At 43.4% G+C, this 27877-nt stretch overlaps 1 protein-coding gene and 1 pseudogene across 5 annotated transcripts in view; both read left to right on the top strand.

Moving 5' to 3' along the window:
• The window catches only part of KCNAB1 (potassium voltage-gated channel subfamily A regulatory beta subunit 1), a 458084-nt gene extending 434010 nt beyond the window's left edge, over window positions 1-24074 (top strand). For all 5 annotated transcript variants that reach the window (XM_068992310.1, XM_068992110.1, XM_068992193.1 and 2 more), the window contains 6 exons: window positions 793-878; window positions 1536-1656; window positions 2750-2844; window positions 12676-12796; window positions 17229-17317; window positions 23025-24074. In XM_068992310.1, the coding sequence (XP_068848411.1) occupies window positions 793-878; window positions 1536-1656; window positions 2750-2844; window positions 12676-12796; window positions 17229-17317; window positions 23025-23114 (602 nt within the window). In that variant the 3' untranslated portion in view covers window positions 23115-24074. The remainder of the gene's footprint in view (window positions 1-792; window positions 879-1535; window positions 1657-2749; window positions 2845-12675; window positions 12797-17228; window positions 17318-23024) is intronic.
• Window positions 4909-6280, top strand: LOC138092410 (BAG family molecular chaperone regulator 4-like; annotated as a pseudogene).
• Window positions 24075-27877: the final 3803 nt, after the last annotated feature.

Below are 27877 nucleotides of genomic sequence, written 5' to 3'. Positions count from 1 at the left end.
CTCTCCATGCTCTCTGGTTCTGTAAAATATTGGCTCGTTCCAAGAGGATTAGCTCAACTCCACCCCGCTGGGAAGAGATTCATTTTCCTATTTAGGAAATGTGATGTCAAGCTGAAAGAGGCTGATGAGCAAACAGGGTGGGGCCACATGGAGCTCCAGGTGAGATGCATGACATGGGTGTCTTAGAATGAAGTTTGGTCCAAAGTAGTCAAGGACAGGGTGTGCCAGTGTGGGCTGGGAGCCGCTGGGGCTTCAGCTGTTTGTTCAGCATTTAACATGTTTATCTTTCAAACACATTGTTATTGAGTCATCTCTATTAAACAACAACCCTGCGTGAGGCTTAGCTCTGTAAATCCAACATACAAAGGCAGGACTTCTATCCTCAGTGACCTTCCATTCTACAAAGTCAAAACAAATGCTTTCTCTTACTTCTCACTTTAGTGAGCAAGGTACCCAGGTTCTGAAAGAGGTGAATAATGTGTTCTTTTATCCAGCCAGCAACGCTGAAGCAATAAAAGTAAAGGAAGAACTTAAGGTGGCCATTCTTTTTTTAATATCATTTCATATTGTTGCTGCAAACTGAAAATGGAAAGTCAATTAACCCAAAAGTATCATCCACCTCCAAACCATCAATATTTTATGTTAGACTATTATGTTATCACCAGTGTCAAGGTAATTATACTAATCCAACAAATAACTGCATTAAACATATAAGCTTTGGGCAGGAAAAGAAAAAAAAGACTATATAACTTTGAAAAATATATGTAATGCTATCTCTTTGCCTTTCCATAGAAATCGTTCGCGCCATGACACATGTGATAAACCAAGGAATGGCCATGTACTGGGGAACCTCTCGCTGGAGTGCCATGGAGATCATGGTAATTCCATTTCCATTTTTAAATGACCATTGAGTACATATTTTTATTTGTCAGACATCATGTACAAGTTGTAAGACCTTTTGCAAACTTTCTTCACAATCACAATGGCACTAGAATTCTATGATCAATTTCATCATTGTAGAGATGGATATGGGGGCAGGGGATGGATCTTAGCTCAGAATACAACATGGAGGGTGCAGGTCTCTAACGGGAATCATGTTTTAGCATGTTCTTTGGTGTAGTTTGGTAGTAAGAGAGTACATTTCTCCGCTAATGAGACATATGACACAATATTCCAGGTTTTTGTTATGTATTAAATAATGGTACTGTTCATAACATGCTAATTATAGATCATTTTTATATATTAGTTAAGTTTTATTTCATTAGGAACCTAGAAATAGTTAAACTATGTTTTCTTTGTAATAGTTCATAATTCACACTTTGACTAACTTTCCCTGGACTTTACTCATTCCAAAACCTCCCAAAAAATAATTTCCTGATTTGGTATTTCTTACTGAAATTGATGGTCATAACTTTGCTTATTATTTGACAATCTAGATTTTCTTGGTTTGTATTCATTTCACTGAATTTTTTTTCGTGCACACAGACTTACTTCTCATCAGAAATAAATTCAGTTTCAATTTTATTTCACTTTAGGAAGCCTACTCTGTAGCAAGACAGTTCAACATGATTCCGCCAGTCTGTGAACAAGCTGAATACCACCTTTTCCAGAGAGAGAAAGTAGAGGTTCAGCTACCAGAGCTCTACCATAAAATAGGTAATCTTCACAATCAAATTGACTCATTATCTTTAATAAGAGGATCAGGGATCCAGAAAAAAAAAAAAAAAGGGTGTGACTGAAATGCTTTCCTAAACGTTCCTAATTAATGTAGGGATTGTCAGCACTATGCATTCCAGAAACTAGAAGAAATCAAAAGGACCTGTATGCAATCTCTGGAGTATCATTCATGAAAGCCAAGCAGAGCTGGCAGACAAGCTGTTCTCAGTAGGTGTTCAAAAAAAAATGCATGTAGAATGAAAGGAAGAAATAATGAATAAACCTGTTTTTCATAGGGTAGTTGCTCTAGCCAAGAATGCATCTCTGAGTGGGTTTCCCCAAAATTATGGATTTATACATCTGTATCTCCTACTCTGCCTAGAACTGAGTCAGAAGGGGAATTCAAGAATGGTAGACAAGTCAGGGACACAAGTTTATGTAGGTACACATGATGCCAAAAGGAGGGAAATATATATATACAACATGTACACAAGAATTTCGGATATCAGAAAACTTAAGCCACATTTTCAGGCATATTTATCAAAACAGGTTCCAGAGATAACTTTTTCATAAGAAATGGGGGTTTACGTGAGTGGGAAAATGCTGGGTAAGAAAAAAAGGATAAGAACATTTCGACAACCTAACAGTGGTCGTTATGGCTATCACTGTGTGTTCATTGTGTGTTCTCTGTGCACCGGGCACTGTGCTCCTCCTTCGACCAGGCACTACTGCGGCACTGTGTGAACAAGCGAAGCACTGAATTTTTGTGCAAGCAAAAGTGCTTATCTCCGAGTGTAAAAAGAAACATAAATTTGGGGCATCAGAAAACTGTGGATAAGCCACATTTTCAGGCTTGATTATATGCCCTGCTCCCTATCACCAACAGTGCACAGTTGATGGGTTTATGTTAATAAAAATGAAGCACACAGTTTGTAAATGCCTAAACTTTAATGGAATGATATATGCTGATATTAACTCATATATCTAGCCAGTTTTCCCCATAACTAACCAGGTCCTTTCTGAATACCCACTCACTCACTTTTGATCCCAGTTTGCAGAAGCAACTTGTTAAGGTTTTTTTTTCCTTCTATAGGAGTTGGAGCAATGACATGGTCTCCACTGGCTTGTGGCATCATCTCAGGAAAATATGGAAACGGGGTGCCTGAAAGTTCTAGGGCTTCGCTGAAGGTATTTTCCTCCATCTCTAGGCAAGAGTCTGGGCATGGGAACGAGGGAGAAAAGGAAACTGAACAGAAGAGCGCAGCAGCAGCCTGGGGCTTCCTGGCTCAGGCCGAGTGTGGCCTCAGCCTGGCAGGCATCCCCTGGCAGTCCCCCAGCCCTCTGGGGGGCCCTGCTTCTGGTCAGGCATCAGTGCAGAAAGCTCCCCTCCTCTGCGGACCGGGAGAGATGCCCAGTGACCAGGTTGGATTCGTAGGACTCAATTTCCTACACTTATTTATTCTTATATTAAAGAAGGCATTTCATTCCTCCTTTGACATCGACAGAAATGTAAAATCCATCTTCTATATAAGAGGATCTCATTTTACTTTCCTTAACAAAATTTAAGCCGTAGAGGTTTAATCCATATAGGGCAAATTGGTTGTACTTGAGTAGGTTTGAGGTTGGTTGACACTTCTTAATATGTGAAGGTGGGGGTTAAGGAGGGAAGGTTTGGGGCAGATACAGAGCCAAGCATCCATCACTGAGGCTTAGGGCTGGCGTTCGCATAAATCAACTCTGGCTGCTGAGTTTGGCCGCTTAAATTCTTCTCTGAAGAGTAAAGATATTCAGGATCACTGACATAAAAGTAACCTTCATTCAGAACATCTTGATGATTAATTTATTGGAGACTACTCCAAACATCTCTCCTTGTTAATAACAACATGTCTGTTTTTAAAAACTTGAGAGAATGTGTAATAACATTAGAATCACAAATTACTCTGTAATGTCAAGGGAGAGAGAATATTGGCATTTTTAAAATTCACACTTGCCAAATGCCCCCAAAAGGAAGCAGAAGTCTGACACCGCCTCTTGCTTCCATCAGCACAAAGTTAGCACAAGGACAACTCAAGTTAAGCCTGAACCACCAACCCTTTAATCAGTGTGGCTGGAACCACTGTGTGCTTCCCCAGTCAGGACCTTCTCCAGGCTCTAGGTCTATCACTTTTCTTTCTGCTCTAACAGGTGACCTATTAGTGTGTTTGTTCTCTAAGATAATATATATATTTCTTAAAACATGGTGACATGGTCCTGCTTCTAGTTTGCATTATTACACTGATTATGCTAGAGTATTAAATATGGTCTTCTGTCTGAAAAAATCAAAAGTTTCGAGTAAGTTAGCAAAGAAAAACTAAAAGCATTTTAGGAAAGAAGGGATAAAAGGAGGATGGCAAGAAAAGCATTGAAAATTGTGATTTTAGCTGAGCACCTACTGCTTGCCAAGCACTGGGATAAGTGTGTGTTTTTTACCTCCTTTTATCCTCACAAAGATAAATGGATACAGATGGCTTTTAGTCAGTTGTAGCTAAGGATGTAAGTTTTCTTACATTCTTTCAGACTTTCTGAAAAACTCAAAGTGCTTCCATATACATGGAGTGTTTGTTCTCAGACTATCCTTATACGAGGGTAAACCTTTTCCAGATGCAGAAACTGAGAACAAAGATATTAGATAACAATCCAAGGGCATAAACTCATAATAAAGTTAGCAGTAGAACCCAGGTCTCCTGGCTCTCAGTTCCTCTCCCTAAAAGCATGTTTGTTTCCCTTCAAATTAATGTTTTCAAATGAGGAAGAAGTAGCAGCACTGTATTTGGAGTATATGATTGACTGATCTCCATCACTGTTTGAGAAAAGCTTACAAATAGCTGAAAACCTGCTTAAAATGCACTAACTAAAGGGGGGAGGGGGGAAGGAGTTGCAGAATATTTGAAGGTAGCTAAGCCCAAAACCAACTCAAAAAATATTTCCTGTTGACTTTTTAGCATTTATTGAAGCATCCTTAACAATAAGCATTAAAGCGTCTCCAAAGGTAAAAGGAAGCCAGTCACAAAGCACACTTCTTAATTCATCAGCCTAAGTGCTTTCTTGACTAATATATGTACACTTAGAAAAGCCACTTGAGTAACTAAAGCAAAATTAATGTCACTAATAATAATGTTATATGTGTGTGTGTGTGTGTGTTTATATATATATCTCAACCTTAAGAGTGAGCGAGAATTCTAATAGTAAAAACAATTTTTAAAAAAGTGAAGCATGTCGGCCTTGAGGCGCTCGGGCTACGGCCCCAAGGACAGCCCGTCTTATGGCCGCTACTGCGGGCCTGGGGGTGGAGATGTGCTGGTGGCCCTGCCTCCGCCCATCTACCCGCCGCGCCCCGAGCCTCCCCAGCCTCCCATTTCCAGGCGGGGGCGCGGGGGCGGCCCAGCCGAGACCACCTGGCCGGGGGAAGGCGGAGGAGGCGATGGTTACTACGAGTCTGGAGGCGCCTGGTCAGAGCCGGGTTGTGCTGGCGGAGGCCACCGGGAGCAGCCACCATGTCCTAGTTGCAGTTCTAACTGTTGGAATTCTGCTGCCCGACATGGGGCTCCTTACCCAAGTACACAGCCTGTAAGACCAGAAATGCAAAGCCAGAGTGTGAATTCTGATACAAATGGGGTATATAGCCCACCATACCCCACTGGCCCGGGGACAAATACTGCCTCATACCCTGGGGCCTATTTCACAGCTGGGTATGCTCAGACCAATTACTCCACAGAGGTTCCAAGCACTTACCGTTCAGCTGGCAACAGCCCAACCCCAGTCTCCCGTTGGATGCACCCCAGCAGGACTGCCAGACTGAAGCACCCCCTCTTAGGGGGCCAGGTTCCAGGATATCCTGCTCCACAGAACCCTGGAATGAACGTACCCCATTACCCTTATGGGGATGGTAATCGTAGTGTTCCAAAACCAGGACCACCCATACGACCCCAGGAGGACTCATGGGCGCCTCCGGGGGCTTATGGAATGGGAACCCAATACCTCTGGCCTTCAGCTGTGCCCTCAGGATCACCGGGGAGTCTCTACACGAACGAAAGCACTTCATCGTGGCCCAGCAGGGGTCTCCTCAGCCACCTCCTTCACCGCCACTCCCACAGCCTAAGGACTGCTCCTACACCTACGGCCAACCAGATCAAGGCATGAGCCAGCACAGCTTTCCTTGCAGTGTCCATCAGTATAGGAGTCCTCATCAGTGAACGATGACAGGTCGGCGCTTTTGGATTCCCAGGTCCAGTATACTGCCGAGCCTCATCTCTACGGTAATGCCACCCACGAACATCCCAGCACTCAAGACCAGGGTAATCATCTTGCTGAAGAGTGTTTATCTTCAGATGAAGGGACTCCCCCAAGCATTAAAAAAATCACATATGTGCTGGAGAAGGTCCAGTATCTTGAGCAAGAAGTAGAAGAGTTCATAGGAAAAAAGACAGACAAAGCCTACTGGCTTCTGGAAGAAATGCTAATCAAGGAACTTCTGGAACTGGATTCAATTGAAACTGGGGGGCAGGACTCCGCCTGGCAGGCCGGGAAAGAGGCGGTTTGTAAAATCCAGGCCATACTGGAAAAATTGGGAAAAAAGGGATTATGAAGGGATTTAGAACAAAGGAGAAGCCTGTTACTAACTCGACCAAAGAACTCTTGATTTTGGTTAATTACCCTCTTTTTGAAATGCCTGTTGACAACAAGAAGCAATACATTCCAACTTTCCTTTGATAGAAAGCTTGAGAAACTGGTAAAGGACTTGGAAGAACAGTTGGGTTATGAGTTATTTTCAGACCAGTGAATGTAATAGAGAGCTCTCGGGTTATCCGTAATCCCAAGTAGACTCGCTTGGTAAGAAATATATGGGTGTTGTTGGCAAGCTGCTTCTTATCAGCAGGAGGGCAATTGGAAATTGCACCCCACTCCAGTACTCTTGCCTGGCAAATTCCATGGATGGAGGAGCCTGGTAGGCTGCAGACCATGGGGTCACTAATAGTCGGACATGACTGAGTGACTTCACTTTCACGTTTCACTTTTATGCACTGGAGAAGGAAATGGCAACCCATACCAGTGTTCTTGCCTGGAGAATCCCAGGGGCGGCAGAGCCTGGTGGGCTGCTGTCTATGGGGTCGCACAGAGTTGGACACGACTGAAGTGACTTAGCAGCAGCAGCAGCAGCAACGGTCTCCTCAGAAACCTACAGGAAAAGATTGGACATTCTTATGACAGGCTCTGTTTTTTTAAAACATCTGGATAACCTGTCACATTTTTGTATATTGTGACTGCTTTCACCATACACTTTGTGTGTAAATTACAGCTGGGACTTTAGCCCCCTTGGACCTCTGTTTTGTTTTGTTATTCGCAGTTCACAAATATAATATGATTCTCTTAAAAAAAAAAAGAAGAGCTAGGCAAATAGATAAATAAGATGGCAACTTTCACCTTCCCCCAAAATAGAATGGTTGGTATTTCACACTGGCTATTTTAAGTTACACCAATAAAATAAAGATGCTAATATTTTATTTCAGTTGTAAACATTGAACTGTTAGGATAAATAAACTGAGTATTAAAAAAAATACCTATCTTTTAGAAATAATACTACCCATGTGGCTTTCTTGGAGGCTGCACGTGGCCCACCACTGTTCAAAGACTTCTAAATCAGTGTCATCGGCACTGACTTCACTGCTGAGCTGAACACGACTACTTCTTCGTGTCTATTAGACACTGCCACATGGCTTTCCACACTCCCCAAAACCTGCCGAGAATCCTCAGTGAACAGTGCCTCCACCCATCCCTTGGTCATCCCAGTCTGAAGCCAAGGCATTATCTCAGTCTGCCTCTCCTCCCTAAGTCTTATCCAGTCCACATCCTGACCTCAGTGGTCCTTCCCTTGCACCACCCTTGTTTAGATCATCATCATTTCTTTCCTGGTTTGCCACAATAACCTCCCATCTAGACTCTCTGATTCACCCCTCTTTTTCAACTACCCACCAATTATCTACTATCCATATTAATTATGTGACCAAATATCTTTCTAAAAGATTAATCTGACTATATCATAACCCTGCCCTAAATCCTTAATGACTTCCCAATATTGAATACATGACAAAACCTAAAAACCCACAGAAAAGTGTTCAAGGAAATACTCTTGGAGTCTTAATTGAGCCCATTTTTCCATTCTTGTCTCTCCCCAAATCATATTAGTTCATTTTTTCACCCAAATGCGCTATACTTATTTTTGCCTCCCAGAAATGCCCTTCTTTTTATCTGGCTGTGGAAAGCCATCTCTAAAGACAAAGCTTGGTTGTCTTCACTCTGTGAAGCCTGTCCTTACTTTGCAAAACTTCAGTTATTGGTATCTTCCTCTAACATTCCACAAATACTTCTTACAGAGTCTTGGAATCCTCTGACTGCAAGCAACAAAATGCAGTTCAACTTTATTTAATCAAAGAAGGGAACACACAGACAGACACTCCCTGGGAAAGATGGAATGGGGTGGCCTCAGGGGTGACTCTATCCATAGATTTGCCCATTGTCAGGATTCTCCATCTCCTCTGTTTCTCTCCACACATGTCATTTTCTGGTACTACAAATGGGTCTTCTTCATGAGCCCAGGAACAAGAAAGCTAGCGACTGCCAGGCTTACATCCTTAAAGGTATATAACCTGAGAGAAAAGAGAATTTTCTTTAACAGCTTCGGTACAGAGAAGACTGGCCAAGCTTGGGTCATATGGCAACCTAGTAGACCAGTGACAGGGGCCCAAAGGACAAGGTGCTGTGCCTAGTTCATGGCTTGCACTGATGGTGGGATATTTCCCATAAAGAAGCAGTACAAACATAGCTTCTGAGCAAATCACTGAGGGGTTACCCCAACTACAAAACACTTCTCAAGTTATCAGACAATGATTCATGAATACCTTTAGGATAGAAACTGAAACTTACTCACATAACTCACCACAGAGCCTGGCACATGATAGGTACTCAACAATTGTTTCTTGAATGAATACAATAAGCCATAACCAAGGATCAACAATGTCTGATCAAGAGACCAGGTGAAGTGAAGTGAAGTGAAGGGAAAGTTGCTCAGTCGTGTCCGACTCTTTGCAACCCCATGGACTATATGGGATTCTCCAGGCCAGAATACTGGAGTGGGTAGCCTTTCCCTTCTCCAGGGGATCTTCCCAACCCAGGGATCGAACCCAGGTCTCCCACATTGCAGGCGGATTCTTTACCAGCTGAGCCACAAGGGAAGCCCAAGAATACTGGAGTGGGTAGCCTATCCCTTCTCCAGTGGATCTTCCCAACCCAGGAATGGAACCGGGGTCTCCTGCATTGCAGGCGGATTCTTTACCAACTGAACTATCAGAGACCAAGTGAGCAGCTTTTAAATAAAAAGTTTAAATACAAATGAAAAGTGCAATAAGATTTATGGACAGTTCTTCCCTATTATTAGGAAAATACATTATAGAAAAAACAGAAAAATATATACCTTTTTGTCAAAGGGAAAGAGGAACATGAAAACATAGGTGGAGCAAAGGAATGGGGAGAGGGACAGCCCGAGAACTCCAGGTGTTCACATTAAGAACCTAAGGATATTTTCACATTATGGTGCAATTTCAGAAGGAAAAATTTTAGCCACCAGCATTTTACCTAGACATTTTTACGTCAATAATGAAGACTTTGCTGCTCTTTTGAGCCAAAGACTTCAATTGTTTACCTAGAAATAGTCAATGATCTTGAATGCTAAATTAGGCCCAGTAATGAAATGTGACTGATTCTGTCCGTGACTTTACAGTTGCTGCCCAAGTTCCAGGCTGGGATTAACTGACAGCCAACCAGGGTGTTTGGGGTGTATCTCACAGGCTGTTCCCATCCTGTTATGGTTACCTGTAAAATGTCAGTCACAGAGATAATGGCCACAGCATTACAAGACGGCAAAGAAACAGGCTTTAGGATATTTTAAAGAATTTTGTGACTTTTGTATAAAAGTAATAGCTCAGTAATCTATTGAGAAGAAAGCTCATTCAGTTGTTCCTTTGGCAAATATTTACTGAGTGTCTAGTCAGTGCTGAGCCCTGTGCTGAGGAGAATGAATGAGACAGTCTCAACCCTAAGGAGTAACTCGGACTTACTGGAGACAGACCTGAGAAGGGGTGAATTATGAAACTATGTGGAATCCACAAGCACCGTGGATACACATAGGGCTGCCAGTCGAGTCATACTGCATTAAGGAGGAAGTGTCTGCGTTCAATCTGAAAAATTGAAGACAACTATTGTTACTGTGTGGAATCCTGGTTTCTCAGATCCTTTTCTCATCGCCATATTGGCTGAGCCCCTCCTCTGTGTCAACCACTGTGTCAAGACCAGAGATGCTGACACGAACAAGAAGCCATCCCTGCCTTCCACTTAGTTAGAAAGAACAATCAGCATGTAATCAAATCACTGGACGAATAGGATTAAGCAATATAATAGGAGTGGGAGACGAAAGTTCATCTTTTGATTCATGGACTACTGCCTGCCGTCCACAAACTGGGTTTTTTATTGCACATAACCACACCTCTGGTCAATCTTCTTACCAAAAACACTGGTTCACTTCCATATGTAATTGAAATTTTAGTTAAGCTTCATCTCCTCCCTATGCAAACATTTTCCCATTTGTAAAACCGTTAAAACTATATATTTCCAAAACACATTTGTTTCCTTTGGTATGAGGGAAGCAGTGTAAATACTATGCATCTACTTTTACAAAACCCTAACCTGCTTATGTTTCCCAGTGATTAGAGCAAGATTTATGTTGAGGGTAGAGAGAAAAGTACTCAATAAATGAATGTTTGGTATTTGTTATTTTTAGAAATCTTCCTCTCAGAGCTTCCATGGTGGCTCAGTGGTAAAGAATCTGCCCGCCATTGCAGGAGACACAGGTTCGATCCCTGGTCCAGAAAGATCACACATGCCACATGGCAACTAAGCCCATGGGCTGTAACTACTGAACCTGTGCTCCAGAGCCCAGGAGCTGAAATTACTGAGTCCACATGCCACAGCTACTGAAGTCCCACATTCTAGAGCCCGTGCTCCACGATAAGAGAAGCCACCACAATGAGAAGCCTGTACACAGCAACAAAGACCCAGCACAGCCAAAAATAAAAAAAAGAAATTAAATTTAAAACAGAAATCTTCCTCTCATTATGGAGTGTGTATGTAATGCAAACATTACAGTCACACATGCACACACACTCAACACACACATCCAACTTATAACTCAATCCTAAGAATAAAAATGTGTTGCTGATAATAAGATTTAAAAAACTGGAATTTCATAAGATTGATAAATCAGTCAGTTATTCTTTATGTGTGTGGTATATACTGAAACCTGAGGAACTGTCCTAGTAGTAAAAAGCAATAACTCAAGAGGCTTTTGGCTATTGGTTTTCAAGCTTTTTTTTTTTCTTTTCATTTGAATAACAGACATACTGGTCCCTAGAAAGATGTTATGAGATTGAAATGAGGATGGTTGATATTTTTCCCTTTGAGGACAGTAGAAAGTAAGTTCAGGGACTTTCTGATGTACCCAGCATGCTGCCGGGGAAGTGTTGATTGCTCTTAACTGTCCACCTCATCACTGCTGGCACCAGCCATCATCTCCAGAAGATGCCCCCAGGCTGTGCTTGCTCTTGGAAGAAGCTGAGGTCTTTGGAGCTGAGACTGGGAAAACTCTTGGCCATTTTGCTAAGTAAACTTCACGTAAGGAGCCAGACCATAAGCCTCTGAGATCTAGGAGAACAAAACTGGGTGTGCTTGTTCTTTCTTCATTTCATATCTGCAAAATCATTCCAGAAATCACAACAAAACAATGCGGTTGCCTTTTTCTTTGGAAATACTGTCTTGTAATGATGAAAAAAATACGTGAAAGCCAGCAGCCTACTGAAATCACGTGGGTGGAGATTTGGTGATGACTGCCCAGCTTTCTGCTGCCTTTGAGACGGAAAAGGTCTGTGGTGGCAACTATGTCACAACACACACAATGGAGGAAGTCCACTTTGCCACACAGGGGACCGTTCTTATTATTGTCACTAAAACAGACTAACATTCTTACAAATATTCTTTTCCTTTGGGTGTTGCTGTGCAGTGCTAGTTTTGTACATAAGAGTCTGTTGCTCCGTGTTTCATAGTAAGAGCAGAACCTTCTGGAAAATAGGGCATTGAGAAGTTCTAAAAGATTTCTTTCCTTACATTTAGGAAATTAGGCACACTTTATAGGCTACCTCAGAGTCAGCCTCGTCTTATAGGTTTTAAAGATTAGTTTCCCATTTACCTTTATAAGCATCCTTGCCTTTTTAAGTTTCAAACATTATACAAAAATGTAATACACATTTGGGAAGGTTTTTATCCACTTTATCCACTTTAAAAATGTACTGGTACCTATCAGTTATACTATTCACATGTGCTTCTAGAAAGGAGTGGAGAAAGCTAAGGATAAAACTGCATTAAAAGAATACAGGAGAGACTAGGAGTAAATTGAAGGCAAGAGGGAGAAAGACAGCTACAGCAAGAATGTAACATAATGACTTCCTTTGAGCAGAAAGCTTGGCATCCAATTTTCTGCACAAAAAAAGAAACATAATAGACCTTGGTGAAATGTAAATACCTTCCCCCTCAACTACCCACCTACATTCTAAGGGCTATCACAATAAGAACCATCTTTTCCAGACAGGATATAATTGATTATATGTCAGGATTTTAACAACTTTTGTACATGTCAATGAATTTGAATGGTGAGCTTTAGACAAACTCAATCTGTCTTGAATCAATAAATAAGGTGCGAGACCACGGGGAACATTTCTTTGCACGAAGACATAGGTGTCCTTGTTTGTATCAAACAGAAAGGTCAGGGCCAAGAAGACTCCGGGATTCACCACAAGGCTCTTATATTTAACAGAGTTGACAGTCTTTGCATCAAACCCTTACCAGATATTAACACTGAAATGTTCTTCTTATCTCTAGTGCTACCAGTGGTTGAAGGAAAGAATTGTGAGTGAAGAAGGGAGAAAACAGCAAAACAAGCTGAAAGATCTTTCCCCGATCGCAGAGCGCCTGGGATGCACGCTACCTCAGCTCGCCGTGGGTGAGAGAGTCACTGGGGAGGGAGGCCCTGCTGGGTCACAAAGAGTGAAAGCATTCTCTATTATTGATTCACATCTCTCACATGGTAAAATACCTAGTGTAGGGGCAGACAATCTCTGAAGCAAACACTCCCGGTTAATTCTATTGAAAATGAGGTTTTGTAGAGTTCCTCCGAGTGTTCCACATGCTGAAACACTTTTCTCACTTCCTCTCCTTTCCCTTATAAGACAGTTTAAACAAGAACATGAGCGTCAGTGAAAACGCACACATCCTCACAGTGTCAAGGGTGAGCATCCCTGAACTATGTGGTGACATCCACTGCTTGTGGCTCAATTTTCCTTCCCTATTGAAGCTAAGGCAGGGCTGGTGAGAGGCTGAGGAGCAGAGCTGTGACTGAGGCCAAGTCACTGCCACATGGAAAGCCTATCTTAGGGGAGCAGCGTCTCAAAACTTCTGAGGGCCGTGAAGATGATTCTTCTGACACTATAGAGTCAATGAAAGGTTACGGTCACTGGTGACAACTGAAAACCACATTGCATCAGAACAGTCCCAGAGAAATACAATGTGCATCATTTGTTTAACTTTTAAATTTCCAGGAGCCATGTTAAAAAAGTAAAAGAGAAATAGATGAAATTAATTTTTAAATGGACCACATTTAATACGATATGGCCAAAATATTATCATTTTAACATGTAATAAATATAAAAAGCTTATTATATTTTTTATAATAATATTTCACACACTTTCCTGCAAAATCCAGAGTGCATTTTGTACCTATAGAACATGTCAATTCAGGCTAAACACATTTCTGATGTTCAATAGCCGCAAGTGGTGAGAGACTGTGGATTAAACAGAAAAGCTAGGTTTTCAGTTCCCTTGCTGAGGAGTATCTGCCAGGCTCTGCGATAAGCTCTTTATGCTCTTCATCTTGGTAGTTGTCAGAACAATCCCACAAAGTATATACGGGTCCTAGACCTAGTCCTCCATCACAGACGTTAATGGAGTCTACCTACTGTTATCACCCCTTTACCGGAGAAGGCAGTGGCACCCCACTCCAGTACTCTTGCCTGGAAAATCCCATGGATGGAGGAGCCTGGTAGGCTGCAGTCCATGGGGTCGCTAAGAGCTGGATACGACTGAGCGACTTCACTTTCACTTTTCACTTTCATGCTTTGAAGAAGGAAATGGCAACCCACTCCAGTGTTCTTGCCTGGAGAATCCCAGGGATGGGGGAGCCTGGTGGGCTGCCGTCTATGGGGTCGCACAGAGTTGGACATGACTGGAGTGACTTAGCAGCAGCATCACCCCTTTACAAATGGAGAAGAGGCTGAAAAAAATTCATGTGGTAGCTGTGAGAAGAGAATAAAATGGGTGTAGATTCTAGAAAAAATTCACAAGGAGTACTAGCAGGAATTGGGATAAATCACATACAGTGAACCAATGAGATAAAAAGCTCAAGATAAGTTTTGTGCAAATAAAATAACAGAATATTTGTTAAATGCTTGACCCTTCTGATATTAGAAGGCAGGAGGATCATAGTTGGCAGTAGTCACAGAAAGATGGAAATGGAAGGAGGCTTTAGGGGGGGAAGACCATTTACCTGAGTATATGTATGACTATTGCTTTAACCCTCTCTTCTAAAATACAGATTATATTTAATGTGATTAGTTAGCATCCCTAGAGCTTTAATGAATGCAGCAACAGGTATTAGCTATTGACCATAAGCAAGTTATTTAACTTGGTATCAGTTTTATCATCTGCAAAATGGGTATAATAGTATATATCTTGCAAATGTGTTGAGTAAAAGGAAATTATGTATGTAAAGCAGAGTAGGCTCAGTAAGTAACTAGTGAAGATGAGAATGAAGATGATGATGGTTTTGCAAAGAATTAGACACCCTGTGCTAAAACTGTGTCCACTCTTAGCCATCATATATGGTCAGAGGTATAGGCACAAAGAAAAACACCTGTTCTTAAACCATAGCCATAAATATGGTTGTTAGGTGGTAACATGGAAGTGAGTATTGAATAGAGCTCTGAAAGAGACAGAAGAATACTGTCTTTCTAAAGAGAAAATCTTTACAACATTTAGACTTTCACTAAATGTCAGATGTACATGACTCTTTACAGAGTCTAAGTTAAAACATACTTTTTTTCCTTTTCCTCCGTCTGTGCCCCCAGGTGTCTTTCTTGCCTGTCATTTTTTTTCTTTTCTTTGTAAACAAGTAGTTTTGTTTTTAACCACAGAACTCTCAAACCAAGAGGGAAATTATTTCCAGGCATCTTACATTTGATCTAGTAGAAGTGTGGGGGAAGGGGAGATCCTCTGGCAGAAAACAAGCTACTTGAGCCCAACTGTGGGCTGGTTCCCACGTCTCACATCTGCACAGGAGCCAGCATGCACACTCTGTTCATAAAGAGGCACTCTGGATGCGCCTGTAGGTGACCCCTGATTAGATGCTGATTATCCAGAATCATCTGTTACCCCTGGTGTTGGCCAGCCCTGCCCAGTGATTTCTCCTACGCCTGGCTGCCCACAGGGGAATCAGCTGTTGCTGACATCAAGTAGTTTATGGGCAATAATTTTCCCAGTGCCCTGCTCAGAACTTCCACAAGTGCCAAAAAAGAGTTCTAAGTGCAAAGCAGGAAATAAAGCAGCCAAAAAAAAAAAAAGCCTGGGATCACTTGGCTTGTTGCCTTCATCAGGCATTATTTTGCCCATGTGGAAGGATTTAGTGATTGCCTTAAAAGGTCTGAGCATGGTAACAGCTTAACAGCATCAGTGGGTAGCACAGCCTGAGCAAACAGAGGGAGGAGAGCTCTTAAGGGATGCCCATCAATTATTCACGCCCCCCATTTACTCAACCAACATCTAATAAGCACCTACTCTGTGCAGGTGCTGGGCTGGGTGCTGCAAATAACACACATCTCACACTCTGGTGGACAAGTCAAGAAAGTAATGGATAATTTTAACACAGTGTGATGATAAAATGTGTTAGTCACTCAGTTATGTCTGACTCTGTGTCCCCATGGACTGTGTAGTCCGCCAGTCTCTTCTGTCCATGGAATTCTCCAGGCAAGAATACTGGAGTGGGTTGCCATTCCCTTCTCCAGGGGATCTTCCCAACCCAGGGATCAAACCCGTGTCTCCTGCATTGCAGGCGTATTCTTTACCATTTGAGCTACCTGGGAAGCCCAACTGAGAAGGGCATTGTAGCGGTGGGAGGAGGGAGGTAACATGTAGGGGTGCCAAACCCAGCCTGGGACTCAGGGAAGGACTTTGGGAGAAGGCTGTGCCCATGAGGAATTCCAAATGATGAAGTAGATATTAATGAGGCAAAGGCACATTCCAGACCAAGGGGACCGCTTAAGCCAAGGGCTGGAGGAGAAACAGAGCATGATATTTGGGGATGGAGAGGATTCACAGATAGTGCTGCTGACACACAAATGTCAAGGCAGGGAGTGAGGAGACAGGAAGCTAGACCAGGGATCAAACCCACATCCCGTGTGTTGGCAGGCGGATTCTTAACCACCGGACCACCAGGCAAGTCCAGAGGCTTATTTTAGAATGAGAGAAATTTGATTATGTTTTCTTGATAAAGAGGAGAACAGTAAGAAATCAAAAATCCATGAGAACAAAACAGGAAGAGAATAGCGAATCTAATCAAGTCCAAGAAAAGGAAAAAGGAGTGGGATCAGCACAGTTTGGCTTTGAACAGACATGACCCCATAGCCTCTGAAACTGGAGGGGTGTGTGTGTGTGTGTGTGTGTGTGTCTGTGTGTGTGTGTACTTGGGTCCGTAGGCTAATGGGGAATTAAGGGATATCCTACCTGAGGGATTCAAGTTTCTGCACTAAGTAGGAGGCTGGGTCATCTGCTGAAGGCGACAGGGCCAAGATTGAATAGGGGTTTAAGGGTAGAGGCTGCTACAGGTAAAGGCGGAGTGAGGGGTTAGAGGGTTAGCAAGAGAGACGATCTCCACGAATCTCATGTCGGGAAGAGAGGGAGTCCAGACAGGGCTGACAGGTCAGTGGAAACGAAGGATCCAGATCAGATACCCAAAGTCTACAAGGACTCCACATAACAGATGAGGGGAAAGTGGCAGCATGAATGAGATGGAAAGACAGTGGGAACAGGAATCCGGACGTCCAGCCATGAGCTGTGTCAGGTGTCTTCAGGAACAGGGCTGTGTTCCTGGACTGGATGCCCAGTGGGGCAGAGGAGGCCTAAGGCCACAGTTCACATGCACGGATTCTACCAAGTCCTCCACACGACAGGGGGCGCTGCTGAGGCTCTTAATCCCGGAGTGCACCTCCATCCTCCCACAAAGTTAACACGTTTTGGTTGAGACAGAGGAAGCTGCAGATGGTGTTTGCAAACTCATCAACAGTCAGAAGTGCTTTGCCTTCCTGACCCGGTGCTCTCTCTTCCAGCGTGGTGCCTGAGAAACGAGGGTGTGAGTTCCGTTCTCCTGGGATCATCCACTCCTGAGCAGCTCATTGAAAACCTCGGTGCCATTCAGGCAAGTACTGCAGCCCCTGCCACCCAGCTCCAGGGAGTCTCCTGCTGCCTTTGAGGATGTCCCCGGCAGTGTCCTGGCTACACGCCGCCCGCCCACCTCTGTCCTTCATTGCCTCAGGGCTGAGTTGCATGACAGCCCCGATACAGGGAAGGGGGGAGAGGAGAAATGGGCACAAAGGCAAAAGAAGCCACAGAACTTTCACAGTATGTGGATCCAGGAATGTCCTCTTCTTATTAACAGTCTCCTCCACGCTTATTTCTTGGGACGGTTTGTGTCTGTGGACAGTGTGTTTTAAGACCCAAGCAGTGTTACACTTGGCAACTGGGTTCCCAGGTCTAAGCATGAAAGCCTTCCCTATAACTGGCTTGAAATGGAGCAGCCATGTATTCACTTTTTTTCCCTACAAATATTTATTGTCAGTCTGCAGTATGCCAAGCCCCTCTTTTCTGCTCTCCTAGTATCCTACAGTCCTCTCTCCATCACAGCACTTAGGTAGTATAATTGCTAGTCTCCCCTGAGGTCAGAGACCTGTGTCTTTCTTGCTTCTCCATTGATTTTCCAGTTCCTAGGACTCCATGGCCCTTAATCAACTCTAGAAATGCCTATTGAATCAATGAATGTTTGCCACACTGAAGACAAATAGGTTCAGAATTCCAGGATCACCTCTCCCTAATAGTGGTTTCAGGAGCATCCACCCCCACTTTCTCCCCTGCAGGGAGTGCCAAGCCTGGATGGTGCCTGAAGTACCCAGGAAGCCTGTGAGGGCAGCAGGAGGGGAAGAGAGTGATGTTCTGGGAGTCTTGGAGAGGGGTGGGGTTGGTGGCTGTGGTGACCATCCCATCCCTAAAGGCCACATTTCAGTCCTGAGCCTGCCTCATGCTCAGCCCAGCCAGGGGCCGCAGAAACGAGCACATCCACAACTCTTGCCACAGCCGTCACCTGCCCTAACAGCTAGGGTAGTCTGCTCACTGGGTAACAGAACTGTCTTAACAGCTTCTCATCTGTCCATCTTTCCCTGAAACCAGCCCTTAGCCCTGTTACGTCTCTCAGAAGGAAGCAGATGGAGATGGGGACAAACTAAACTTAAAAGGTTTTAAAACTCTTTTGAAAAAACAGCCCTGAATATGCTGGAGATCAAGGTGAAAACCTCCTACCCATCATCCCCTTTCTTAGGGCTGTGCAGCTGGGTAAACACCCGTGCCTCTCTGGTTCTGAGAAACCCCCCGCCCCACAACCCTTCCTGGATTGTGGGGTTCCCCGTCTCTGCCTGGGGAATGCTCCTCTTATGAAAGCCACCCCCACCTTCTCTTATTTTCACTTATGCTTTGGGAACAGATAAAGGCTACACAATGAGGAGGAGGAAACAGAGGAACAGTCTATACACAAAGGAACTGAAATGCAATACAGTGATTTCAATTCCACTAATAATATATTGAGCAAAGTCTGAGAGACAGTGAAGGACAGGGAGGCCTGGCGTGCTGCAGTTCATGGGGTTGCAGAGTCAGACACGACACAGCAACTGATCAACAATACATATTGAGTGCTTATTCTGTGTCTGGCACCATGTTAGGCAGAGAGCGTTCTAAGTACAGGTCACTGCCCTCAAGAGCTCACGGGCTGCCTGAGAAAGTGAATTAAGCAAGCTTGCTCTGTAGCTGGCACTGGGCACACCACAGAAAAGCAGACACGTATCACCCAACCTGCAAGGAGCTGACATTCCAGTGGGAGAGGCACATAATAGACGTATAATTTCAAGTGAGAAGGGATAAATAAAGAAAGAAAGACGGTGTTTTAATAGAGACCAACTGGGAAACAAGTGAGCCCACTTGAGATAATGTCCTTGCCAAAGGCCCCTTTGGAATATGTATATTCTGAAACCTGGAAGCGGAGGACACAGCATGTGAAAAGCCCTGCAAAAAGCAGACATAAGGAAGAGCAGTGTAGAGGCCCTGAGATGGGGAGTGAGTATGTGTGTGTGCGTGTGCGTGAACTCAGTCATTTCTGACTGTGACGCCTTGGACTGTAGAGTGTGTGTGTGTGCGTGCACTCAGTCGTTTCTGTGATGCCTTGGACTGTGGCCCACCAGGCTCCCCTGTCCATGGGATTCTCCAGGCAAGAATACTGGAGTGGGTTGCCATGCCCTCCTCCAGGGGATCTTCCTGAACCAGGGATTGAACCCGCGTCGCCTGCATCTCCTGCAGTGGCAGGCAGGTTCTTTACCAGTAGGCCATCTGGGAAACCTGGGATGGAAAGGCACTTGGCTTTTCTCCAGGGAGCACAAGCCTGAGGCTAATGTGGTCAACGTGCAGTGAGCATAAAGGGTGGTGACCACAGGCAGGGAACAGGTCACACAAAACAGAACGCTAGAGCAGGCAGAGTTTTGTACTACTCATAGGAAATCCTTTGGAGGGTTTCAAGAGAAGGGATACACTGTTATTTGAATTTTTAAAGATTGCTTTGGCTGCTGTGTGAAATGCAAAATGAAGAAAGGCAAGGATGGGTTATCCAGGTGACAGGTGATGGTGGCTGGACTAGCAAGGATTCCATAGGTTTTGGTGAGACATGGCTTGCGGATGGCTTGGCAAGAAGAGGGAGGAGTTGAGGATTCCTATCATGCTAATGGAGTGATCACTGTCATTCCAAGGGGAGGCTAGTACTGCTTGAGATGGTACCTACGAAAAAATAAAGAGGTAACTCCTGGCTTGTGGGAGTTCTTCAGATAGCCAAAGATATATTTCAGAGAAGAACTGAGTCCGTAATCTTCCCAAAGCATTTCCTCCCTAACTCTGGGTGTTAGCAGGATGGGGCTTTCGTGCTCTAAGGGTAAGAGAAAGGGGGTGTTATCAAGCAGGGAGCTGTTACCTGGAGGGCTTACTGTCCCCTCTCCCTTCCTACCCCACCTCCCGTGAGCCCAGCACCAGAGATTCCGCCCTTGGCAAGCTGTGACTGGGCCCCTCCATACAGTGAGAGTAGATTGGGTGGCTGGGGGCTACAAGCAGTGGTAGGTGAGACTGAATAAGAGTGGAGTGTCTGGAGCTATATAGAAGGAAGTTTGTAATGGGCAAAGGAAGGCAGCTGCTCCAAGGAATGAATGTGCCTAAGGTGAGCATAACCTGGAGGGGCATTTATCCATCAGGGCCTCAACAGATCAGACTGGAGAGAAGCCGCAGCTGCAGGCAGCCCTCCTGCACAGGTCCCCATCCTCCAGCCTTAAAGCCCCTCTGAGGTTCCCCACCACCTACTCAGAGAAGTCCAGGCTTCTCAGCAGTCGGGCCTTCCCATCCAGGGCTCATCTCCCCCCACCCCCACCCCCTCGCTTACCTCCCCCAGGATGTCCTAATCCCCAGAATAGTGGTCCTCCACCTGCGGTATCCACCACCCCAGACTCCCAAATCCTGCTCCATCCCCCAGGTCGGGCTCGACAGTGACCCAGTTCTGGGAGGACTTCCCTAATACCTGCCAGCCCTGCAGTGCCACCCAGACCCTTCCTCACCTAATTGCTGCAGTCACGATAACACTATGCCTGCAAAACTGCTAGCTCGTGGGATGTTTGTGTGATCTGTAGATGAAAATGTTTTCAAATAGTTGCCAACATTAAAAAATGGGGCAACTTCACATAAAATGCTGAATGTGTGACTTCTCTTGAATATTTAGGTCTTGTGTGTATATGGATATATACACACACACATATATACACACACATACACACAAGCATATACACACACATACATCCATATGTATACATATATATATTTCATGTTTTATTCAAGTACTTTATGATTTCACTTTTCTGATGTTTAGATCTCTTATTGGTATAATAAATGAAGAATCCTTTTCCTCACATGGCTAACCCACTATATTTTAGACACAAAACTTCTGACAAGTCCAGTTTCTAGATTTGAGTTTCACTGTTGTCTCACTCTAAACAGCACAATAGTTTAGATCCTCTGAGGCTCCAGAGCTGGTGGGAAACCAAACTCTCCTTTAGCTTCAGAGAGGAAAATGTTACAGAGCAGTGAGGAAAGAGCTCTGCCATCCAACCAAGCCCTGAGGGTCCCGAGGCGAGCACTGAGTGGAGACAAGGTCACCCTGGCCAACATGACTGCAGCGGAGGGTGAGGCTGAAACCACACAGTCGGTCACCGTGAATGTATTTCACCACGGTCTCCACACAGGGTCAGACTATTCTTGCAAGAAAGTCTGCCTTCGTCTCGTCTTGTGGTGCAATGCATGCCCTTGGCCCACTTCGTGCAATAAACACTAGCCGGCCCTAGATGAGTTCATCCTTTCCCAGGGCTTCAGTGAGCATGACTGTGCAAATAACTCACAAATTCTCACTGCCACTGAACTCCACAGCTGCACTTCTGGTTGCCTGCAAGTCACTTCTCCATGGGGTCCTACAGACATCTTCACCACAGTATATCCACCCCCGCCCCAAATTTCTTATGCTCCTAACTTCTCCTCCTGTGGTCTCTCTACAGTTAGCTACACCAGTATCTTCCTAGTCACCCAGTCTTGGGATCACCACCAGCCTCCAAACCCTCTCTCGAGTCACTCCTTTTCTCCTCCCCCGCCACTGTCTTCCCAGGTGATGCCGTGGTAAAGAATCTGCCTGCCAGTGCAGCAGACACAAGACACGCGGTTCCATCTCTGGGTCGGGAAAATCCCGTTGAGTAGGAAATGGCAACCCACTCGAGTATTCTCACCTGGGAAATCCCATGGACAGAGGAGCCTGGTAGGCTACAGTCCATGGGGTCACCGAGTCGAACGTGACTGAGTACGCACACACTACTGTCTAGTTAAGGCTCTTAGTGTCTGGCTACGATTACAGTATTTCTAACATCTGTATCCCCTTTCCATCTCCTTCCAACTCATCCTTCAGAATACGTCCAGGTGTCTGATGGGGTCATTCACAGTTGAGAAGTCCTGAGAGGTTCCCCACCACCTACAGCATAAAGTTCCAACTCCAAAAAATGGCATTCAGGGCCTTCCATTCTTTACAGCTTCCCTCTTCCCATCATCTCCACGCCTCCCATACTCTCTCCCCACTTTTATCAGCCCATTCACAGACTTCTCACTTCATGCTCTTCCATCAACCTAGGATGCCAGTTAACCTGCGGCTATCCTTCACCAGGGTTCTGCCCACCAGCTAGAATCTCAGTCTCTAGACCCATGCTGTCCACTGCTGTAGCCTCCAGCCACACGTGGCTACTGTGTGTAAGGCAGCTAATCTAAATGGAATTAAGTGTAAAATGTATTCTGGGTCTGAAAGACTTAAAACGTGTAAAACATCTTAATTACATTCTATACTGACTACAAGTTCAAATGCTATTTCAACTCTAATGGAGTAAAATGTATATTAATTTCACCTGCTTCTTTCCACTTTTATTATTGTGACTACTAGAAAATCTAAAATGACATATATGGCTCTCATTTTATTTCTATTGGACAGAGCTGCTCTAGGTATTCTGTATTTCTATGACAACCAACAATTACGAGCACCTACTAAGGGCCAAGCACCCTTACAGGCTCTAGAGCTGCAGTGTGGACAGACAAGGCCCCTGACCTTACGGAGCTTCCTGTCTGCTGGGGAGGCAGCATTTAGTGGTGATTTGTAAACATATCCAAATCTAGATGACGTCACTTAACATTTAGGACAAAACTCAAGTACCAAGTACTGACTTTATCCTTTGTTCTTGTGCTCTCAGGTCCTCCCAAAGATGACATCACACGTGGTAAACGAGATTGATAACATATTGCGCAACAAGCCCTACAGCAAAAAGGACTATAGATCTTAAGGCAATGCATGGGCCCCAAAGAGCTGCATGGGTGAAACAGCGGTCTACACAGGTACAGGATGGTGTTACTAGCCAGTGTTTTGAATCACTTAGCAGCCCACTGCTCAACCTCTAGTGTCCCTGGATTCTGAGGTGTCTGCTGTCGCTACCACTGTGCACCTGAAATTATGAACATACCTAAAAACTCACAAACAGGAAAATCCATTCTATTTTCTTACCTTGGACTGGAGTCACCTATTCTTACATTGCTCTGTACACCTCATGGTTAGGCAAAGTATATGGCAGGGAAAAGACATATTCCCTTCAGGCACTTAGTAACTTAAAAAAGGTTGGACGAATATATTACAAAATCCACAGATTCAGCGTGGATTGCATCAGAAAGAGGAGGCTATGTTCACTCAGAAGTCTTGCTTGAGAGAATCAGATGAAACAATTTTACTGAATTTTTTTTTTCTATTTTCACATTCACGTTGTTTCATAAATTAACTATCTACTTTCATTACCTTTTAGCGTTGGCCTCAAAATGGCCCTGTATAGCAATTTCTCCAAAGCGTCTGTTAGAATTCTAATAATAATACGTTCATTTACACGGAGAGATGGTAAGAGGATGAAGACCCCCATCTTTAACTAGAGACAGTTCGGTTAATTTATGAAAGCGAGAACTACACTACTACAGAAGCTTTGCTTTGAATAAAATGTACCTGCAATGAAGTATTCATTTTTTTTCTACATTTTACTAAAACCTGCTTTATTCTTTTTGACTGCTTGTAGGCACAGCTTCTGCAAGTTTAAATATTTGAGCTTTAAGAACAAATATACACATGCTCACTTTTGTTAAGTAAACCTGTAAAAACACCCAGAAGGGCAAATGTTTGCTGTTTAATTAGCACTGGGATTTTACAGCATAATGCTTGGTGTTTTTAACATGAAAGTAATCATGGGCTTTGTGAAAATGCTGTCACTACTCAACATATGCTGGGTAAAGTAACACACCCAAAGAAAAGCAAATGTTAAAGAACTTCCCGACTCCATAATCACTATATGTGCATTAAACTATATGCATGAAACCTCTCTGCATGGATTAATGGGGCCTAGCCTTGTGGCACTCAGCTGAGGTATACCCAGCCCTGCCACTATTGGCTACCTACATATACCACTAGAGAAAACCTGAGTATACTGTGTGTACCTGTAAGGAGAAAACTTTCTTCCAGTTTGAAGGTGTATGTCAAGGGGGGAGGTCCATTATATCTCTATTTGGACACCTGAGCATGTACAAAATTCTAATTTAATTTACTGGCCAACAGGTCCACCCAAGTAGAAATCACTGAGACTTACAGAAGTACACTATCAGCTTAAAATGCTATTTTCTGCCATCATTTCCAGATATGTATTTCATAGTTTTCTAAATCTTAAAATGTTAGTATGAAATACCAGCAAATTTTGGGGTTTTCTGTCCAAAAGTATCAGATTAATAATGGAAATGGATCATTTTTCAGTTGTTCATTGTGTGTTCAATCAATCCAGTGAATTACTGTATGCATAAATGAGCTGAAGTCATCTAATTAGAACTGCAATTTATTTGCTTTGAGTAATAAAAGCATACATGCATTTAATCTCACAATTAGTTTTTATCTGGTCTATCACTAGAAGGCCATATATATGTATATATATATATATACATCTCCATCTTTATAAAACAGGCAGTAAGAATCTAAATAAAAATAATGCTGGCAGGTAAGCCTCACTGAATGATACCTAACAGAAACAGCTTTACAAAAAGATTTAAATTGTAACCCCAACTTTCCTTCTCTTAATGTAGAAAGTGATTAGCTACTAAAGATATTTCTCCTTGGATTTTAGAAATATTCGGTACTAAGGTTAAAGGTTCTCAAACTCATTTAAAAGAACCTGTAGGGACTTCCCTGGTGCTCCAGTGATTAAGAAGCTGCCTGCCAACGCAGTGAACATGGGTTCAATCCCTGGTCCAGGAACTAAGATCCCCCATGACGCAGAACAGCTAAGCCCATGCACCACGGTTGAGGCCTCGCACTCTACAGCCCATGCTCCACGAGAAGCCACTGCTCTCTGCAACTAGAGAAAGCCTGCACGCAGCAATGCAGACCCAGCACAGCCAAAAATAAAGATACATAATTATTTAAAAAAAAAACTGCAAATTAAACATTACTGCTTGAACATGGGAACATCTCGTTTTATATTCAAATCATCTGCCATGGTGAATATACTAGATAAATACATTTCACAATTTTATCCTTAAGAAAAATTTCCACATGCACTGTCATTTTCTTCTCTTTTCTGGAAAGACTTCCTTGGCAGAGAACATACCATTCCAAAGGGTAACCTGGGTGGCAGCCAGCCACATACCGAAACTTCAGCCAAGGGAAATAAAAACTAGAAGCCCTGTGTCTGGCTTCCCACTTTAAGAACTGCCACTTCATCTTCATCCATAGTGTGCACCAGGGGTCACCGGAGAGATGTCCGGGCTTCGGCTGGCCTTCGCCATCCTTGGGGCCATCCCCTTCCTTGCAAAAGAGGAACCCAGACTTCATGACATTAAAGGACCCCAACTCATACGCAAGCTAATGGCAGAACCAGGCCTAGAATCCAGTATGTTGTGCTCCCGTCTAGAGGTCTTTCAGGGGTGATTTTCTTTTTTAGCTTTAAAGTAACAGTGTGTGACTTTTTAAGTTAAAAAAGCTTGGCTATGGGGACTTCCCTGGCGGTCCAGTGGCTGAAACTCCTCACTTCCAATGTAGAGGGCTTGGGTTTGATCCGTGCTTGGTGAACTAAGATCCTTCAAGGCTTGTGGTGCAGCCAAAAAAAAACAAAAGCACAACCTTTCACAAGAAATCTGAGTATAAATCCAACCTCTGTATTTGTTAACTTCAAACTTGTTTCAAATTATTCTAGCCAAGTTAGAATAATATACCAAATAGGTCAGGCAGTAAATTTTTACCGGCTAAGACTTATTTCAACCCAAGTTCTTATTAAGTTATAATAAATGAAGAAACTAAAAACAGGGAAATGTAAAATGTTCCAGCACTTATCACACTTATCACAAGGGGTGTCAAAACTGGAATTAAATCACTCTGAATCCCAATTAGAGTAAAGCCTCTTTAATTCTCCTGGTGTTGGATATGGGGTGTTTTTAAGATAAAAATTCTACAGCTGATTTTTACTAACTAAGCCAGATCCAGTATGTCGTAATTCTGTGTGCTAGTCTTTCCAGAGGATGTGGAGAGGGCTGGGGGAAAGGTTTTGCTGCTCCCAACAGTAAAGCACTGCATGGTGAGTCCCTAATGGAAACTGTGGAACCATCAGAAACAGATACACAGGAGTTTATCTAACGGTATAGCAACTGTTACTATGATTAAAAACAAAAAGTGCCCTAGGAACAATTCAGGAACAAAACCAAATTTTGCTTCCTCACTTTCCTACAAATTACTCAGTTTATTAATTCAAGAGACACTTTACTAAGAATGTAACACTGATGCCCTATTTCGGCACCCCATCTCAGGTATACTGTATTATAACACTAAGTTTTTCCCATCTGTACAGGCACTGCCATCTAGTGGCAATTTTTTTACCTGCATGTTAAAAATTACAGGTAAAAAATTGGCCCAACTTTGGTAACAAAGTAGTAAATACTGGTGGCTTGTTAAACAGTGATTTTGTCAAATAAGCAGATACATTTGGTATAAACAGCAGGCCACCAGTCAAACTACTGACTCATTAATCAACAGGGAAAAAAAGTTAAAACATAATTAATTCTCATATTAACTCTTATTAACACTTTGCAGGCTACTTCTGACTTTTCCCCCATCCACTCCATATTATTCAGTGACGGCACGGGTAACAATGCACCAGAGAAAAGTAAAAGACTGCAAACTTCTAGAAGCCATGATGAATTATAATCCTCAGCAGAAAACAATGATGATCTGGGTCACTAGGCAAATGTAATCCTAGCTCATTTTCCTTCCAGGTTCTTAGGTGACCTCCCAAAACTTCCCAGCAGATGGAAAGGGAAGATAACTCCTGGTGAATATCTTTCTATAGATAGTGAATGCAACATTTACCTTAAATTCAGAAGTGGAAAACAAAGTTAAGATTAGAAACTGGGAATATATTTCCTTTGAGGTATTGCTTGTAGAATGGGATAGCCAAATGGTAAAGTTCGATCCCTGGGTCGGGAAGATCCCCTGGAGAAGGAAACAGCAACCCACTCCAGTATTCTTGCCTGGAAAATCCATGGACAGAGGAGCCTGGTGAGCTACAGTCCCTGAGGTCACAAAGAGTTGGATACAATTTGGCACCTAAACAACAATAAGAACAAACTGCTTATAGAAAGGTACTGAATGTGGTCAAAAGCTAGTATCACCTGTGAGTCCATGACCTTTTAAGTGATGAAAGTTCAAGAAAAGTTCAAACTTTTTCAAATAACACAAAAACAATCACCTATAAACACACTGGCTAAAAAATGAAGGAGTCTGCTCTTGGCTGGACGCACCAGGACTGAAAAGATCAGTATTTTGTTTACAACTCATTTTGGGAACTTGTGGACTAAAAGGTCAAATGTATGAAAGTCCTCATGGAAAAATGCTGAGCAGTACCAAAACCACTGTAATTCCTTGGAGAGTTTTTAGAATTCCAGAACTAAGATCACAAAAATCACTGGTCTCCTACACGTCAATATTCAGGAAAGAGACTCTCTTACTGAACATTCCTCCAGTGATGTGAGACCCTGG

This window comes from Capricornis sumatraensis, chromosome 1 (assembly GCF_032405125.1).
Source record: "Capricornis sumatraensis isolate serow.1 chromosome 1, serow.2, whole genome shotgun sequence".
In the NCBI taxonomy this organism is placed as follows: domain Eukaryota; kingdom Metazoa; phylum Chordata; class Mammalia; order Artiodactyla; family Bovidae; genus Capricornis; species Capricornis sumatraensis.
The sequence above is the reverse complement of the archived record's forward strand: the minus strand, read 5'-3'. Positions and strand labels throughout refer to the sequence as shown.